This window comes from Ichthyophthirius multifiliis (genome assembly GCF_000220395.1).
Source record: "Ichthyophthirius multifiliis unplaced genomic scaffold scaff_1120509251325, whole genome shotgun sequence".
Taxonomy (NCBI): domain Eukaryota; phylum Ciliophora; class Oligohymenophorea; order Hymenostomatida; genus Ichthyophthirius; species Ichthyophthirius multifiliis.
In genome coordinates this window covers 50,832-55,787 of record NW_004085984.1, presented here as the reverse complement: position 1 = coordinate 55,787, position 4,956 = coordinate 50,832, and the positions used below count along the sequence as shown (strand labels likewise).

The 4,956-nt window shown below is 14.7% G+C and overlaps 1 protein-coding gene across 1 annotated transcript, besides 7 other annotated features; it reads left to right on the top strand. All coding sequences in view use genetic code 6, as the record gives it.

Moving 5' to 3' along the window:
- Positions 1 to 105: part of a microsatellite that runs on past the window's edge.
- Positions 50 to 105: a microsatellite.
- Positions 56 to 126: a microsatellite.
- A 37-nt stretch (positions 127 to 163) lies between these two features.
- Positions 164 to 237: a microsatellite.
- Positions 238 to 1,195: 958 nt separating this feature from the next.
- On the top strand, positions 1,196 to 2,224 carry IMG5_182240 (stomatin family protein, putative; the record flags this gene model as incomplete). The annotated part of the gene is made up of 2 exons (XM_004027436.1): positions 1,196 to 1,866; positions 1,926 to 2,224. The coding sequence occupies 2 exons, from the start codon at positions 1,196 to 1,198 to the stop codon at positions 2,206 to 2,208; spliced, it is 954 nt and encodes a 317-aa protein (XP_004027485.1). The 3' UTR covers positions 2,209 to 2,224.
- Positions 2,225 to 2,771: 547 nt separating this feature from the next.
- Positions 2,772 to 2,830: a microsatellite.
- Positions 2,831 to 3,172: 342 nt separating this feature from the next.
- Positions 3,173 to 3,243: a microsatellite.
- Positions 3,174 to 3,242: a microsatellite.
- Positions 3,244 to 4,956: the final 1,713 nt, after the last annotated feature.

Genomic DNA, 4,956 nt, shown 5'->3' with positions numbered 1-4,956 from the left:
ATTATTAATATTTTTCTTATTATTATTCTTATTATTATTTATATAACTATATTTATTATATTTATTCTTTTATTTTATTTTCTTATTATTATATTTTTATTTTATACTCCTGTATTTTATCTTTTAATTAATTCTTATCTTTTTTATTTTCAATTTAATTAATATTTTAATTATTCTATTTTTATTTTTTTATTTTTTCACTTTTTTATTCATCTTTTTCTTAATTTTATTATTCTTGTTATAATAATTTATTTTCTAATTATTAAAGTTATTCTTATTATTACTAAATTTTCTATTATAATATATCCATTTTGTTTTATTCATCTTATTTTTTTTCTAATATAATTTAAAGTTATTTTATTTTTTCCTATTTTTCTTACATTTAATTTTCATGTATTTAAGTTTATTAAATAATTAAATTTTTTAATTTTTCTTTATCCATAATTAAAGATTTCATATTTTATTCAAATAAATTATCAATCGTTTAAATTTTTTGATTATTTTTTATATCATTATCATTTTATTATGAAAAATTATATAATTTTTATAATAGACTCTCTAAATTTTTTTCTATTTTTGAAATTTCATCATTTATTTTTTATTAATTATTCTCTTTTCTGAACACATTAATTTATAGATAATTTTAGTTTTTTTATTCTTAATTTAATTATTCTTACAAACAAAAATTATTTTATATTTTCGTATTTATTTATTTCACTTTTATTTAAATATTTAATTTTTTAAAAAAATATTAAATATTACTTAATATTTAAGTTTAATTTAGAGTTTTCTCAATTTAACTTTTATATAGTTATTCATTTTATAAGACTTCATAAGTATGACTTTTATTGCTATTAATATTATCATAATTCTATATATCAACTTTATTTGATTAGGATGATAATTAATAATTTTAATTTATTTACATATTTATTTTTTGCTTTTTTTTTTATTTAATTATATAAAGTATATTTTATTCTATCTATATTATTAAAAATAAGAAGGAAAAAAAAAAAAATTAATTTAAAAAAAAAAAAATATTTATTAGCTAATATGTTTTATTTATTTTCTTTAAATTAAACTTTTTTAAATTTTTTTTATTTTAAAATACTCTATTTATTCAAATATATATTTTTTCTTTTTATAATAATAATAGTTAACTTTATTTTTTTATTTTTTTCAAAAAAGGATAATGATGCAAGAAAGTAAATAAGAAGATAAATAATAAAACTTATTTTTAAATATAAAATAAAATTAAAATGAAGAAGAGTTTTAAGATACGGGTAAATTCTCTTGTTATGAAAATACGTTATCATGTTTTGGATCAATAGCTGGTTGTTTAGGAATGTGGCTTCCTTTTCCATGTTGTTGTTGTCCAAAACCTATTATAAAAGTCAAACAATCATATTTTGGCTTATTAGAAAAGTTCGGTCGTTATTAAAAAACTTTAACAGCTGGATTACATAAAGTAAATCCTTATTGTGAAAAAATAAAATTAGTAGATAGTAGGACATACGTAAATATGAAAATAAATATAAATTATAATTACATAATAAAGGTCTTAGATTTAAAAAGATAGTCAGTTATGACAAATGATAATATATCAGTAAATATAGATTCTGTTATATTTTATAGAATTTATGATCCAAAAAAAGCTATGTATAAATTATCTGATATCAAAGCATCTATAGAAGGTTTGTTTTGTTTCTTTTTTTTTTTTAATAAAAATAAATATTTAAATAAAGAATTAACTTATACTTGCCTTAGAACTATATGTGGAGAACATAGTTTTTAAGATCTTTTAGAAAAAAGAGATGTTATTAATGATCAAATAGAAGCATTTATTGAATAACAATCATCAAATTGGTTTGTATTTTTTTGAATTAATTAATTTATTTTCTTTTTAAATATTTAATATAAAATAGGGGAATTTATGTTGAATAGGTATTCATTAAAGACATGCTTCTTTCAAAAGATTTAATGAATTAAATGTCTTTAGTTCCAATAAGCTTAAGAAAGGCAGAAACTAAAATAATATCTTCATAAGCTGATGTAGAAAGTGCCAAATTATTTAGAGAAGCTGCTGATATGTTGTCCTCTAATGCAGCTATGTAAATTAGATATTTCGAATTAATTTAATAGATTGCAGATTAAAAAGGAAAAAGTGTTGTTTTTTTACCTTTAAAATAATAAGAAAGTTAAAATTGAAAAATTATAAATACTAAATAATATTTTTATTATAAGAAAAGCAATATAAATAAATATTGATTATTTGTTTTTTTTTTTTTGTTATAATCAAAGAGAATATAGGTAAATTTCTATTATTTATATAAATTAAGTAATTTTTTATTTTATAAACAAACACAAAATACTTATAACAAAAAATATTGAAATATTATTAGTTTATAAAGATAAATTTATAAATAAAATTAATTTATTTAGTGTTTTAATATTATTTTTAATAAAATCACCAATTTTGTTCATTTTTACAATAAAAAAATATATTTCTTTTATGCTTTTTTATTTTTTTTATTTAAAAAAAAAAAATATAGTTCATTTATAAATATTTAAATTTATGTCTACCTAACAATAAAATTATTAATTAAAAAATAAAAAAAGTTTTTTTTTTTTTTCTTTTCTTTTTTTTTATTTTAATTTTAACTAGTTTTATAGTGTTTTTTTTTTATTTTTTCTTTATTTTTTTAGAAAAAGCATTATTTTATTTAATTTATAAAAATATTTGGATATTTATGATATATTTTATGTAGAAAATCATAAAAAGTTATATAAAAATATCAAAAAAATCATAAAAAGTTATATAAAAATATCAAATAAAATAAATAATTTATAAAATAAAAAGTAAAAATATAATTCAGTTTTATAAATAAAAAAATAAATCTAATCTTAAAATTTTCATAATAAGTTCATTAAATAATAAAAAATATATATTAATATTTCATATAATATATATAATTTATAAATAAATTTATTATAGTAAATAAATATTTTTTTTTTTTTAATTAATACTGTTATAATAAAAAAATAAACTCTATTCATTTAATGTAAGATATACTCTTTTTTTTTGTTTGTTTAATTTTTTTAAAAAAATAATTTTTTAATCTAATTTTTTTTTTTTTTTAAATAAATTTTTCTAATTTAAAAATAAAAATGGAAAAATTAAAATTACATAAAAGTTAAATAACAATTAAAATTAATATTACATAAAATAAAATACCATAAAAAAAAAAAAAAAATTGAAATTCAATCTTAATTTAAACAAGAAAAAAAATATTCATGAAATTTAATCTTAATATTATTAAAGTCATCTTATAGATAACTATTTAAAGATTTAATTTTATTATAGGAAATATTAGGATAATTTGTATAGCTAAAAAAAATCTACTTTGGTTAAAAAATAAAAAGATATATAGATAGTCTAACAAGAATTGTAAATTTAATAAAAATCTATGTAATTATTTAGCTTTACTTAAAATATGAAAAAAAAAAAAGTGTCTTTTAGGGATTAAAAAAAAAAAAAAAAAACTTTAAAGGAAAGCGTTTGCAATACAAATAATTACTAAGTTAATGAATGACCTTAAATCCCATTTTTATTGATAAAACATTGATTCAAATTAATTCTATAAATAATTATAATTTGTTGCCTAGAGGAAAATAATTAGTGTATTCTTTGATTATTAATATGTTTTTTTCGGTCTTTTATCAAATTAATAAGAGTATTTTTTCGTTTATGATTAGGCTTCTTGCCACTAATCGCAAAAATTTAAATGGGCTATATGGAGTAGTATTTCAATTATTTTTACACCAAGGAATACTCCACAGCTAAACCCAATAGAGTTAGTGTGGAAGTAACTTAAAGTTAAAATAAAATAATAAGAACTTTTGACATAAAAAAAAAATATATATTAGAAAATTAATGAAACTTTTTAAGAAATAACAACATAATAATTAACAAATTACTTTTATAAAACTTTTAAATTATATAAGAAGGCATTAGGAAAGGAAGATTATACAACAGGAATTATATAAAAATGAAGAAAATATTATTTATACATTTTGATAAAAAAAAAAAGAATTATTTTTGTTTTTTTATAAATTAAATTAAATATAATATATGAAATAAAATCGATCTATACATTTAATGTTCCCTTTATATATTTAAAAAATAATGAATTTATATTAATTAATTGTATTAATAAAAAATAATCTTTTTTATTTCTTTTTTATATTAAAATATATATTTTTACAAATTTCCTTTAGAAATTTATTAATAATTATTTGCTTTTTCATTGTCTCTATTATTTTATCTATACTGAATTTCTTTTTTCTTTTTCTTACTATATGTTTTTAAACTTATAATTAATTATTTTTAACATTTTTCTAATAGTTTCTGTACTAAATATTCTTTTATTTAAACACAAAATTACTTTAAATTTATTTTAAAGAGATATTTTAATTTTCTTTATTTAAAATATATTTAATTTAAAAAAATGTTGATTTCAATTACTATTAGTTATGCTAACTTATTTCTTGGAAACTAAAATTTTCGTGTTATTTTTTTTATTAAAAATAGGAATTAATTCTTTCTACTTAAAATAAAAATAATAATATATCTCTATTTTTGTAAAGTGAATATTTCCCGAAAATTATTTCAATTAAATAATAAGATTTAAAACTAAAAATAAGCATAAGATTTATTTTTATACTTGAACTAATTGAAGATATTTTAAAATAAAAAGGTTTTAAACCTTTAATCTTAGGAGGTAATTAAAATTACCATAAAAAAATGGATGCTTTAGATTTTTCATCATTTGTATCCTTATAATTAAGTTTAAATTGGTAAATGATTAAAAATCAAGATGATTATTAATATATTAACAAATTAATGAAATTAATAATTTATTTTTATATAATAAATATATAAAAAAAAAAATTATT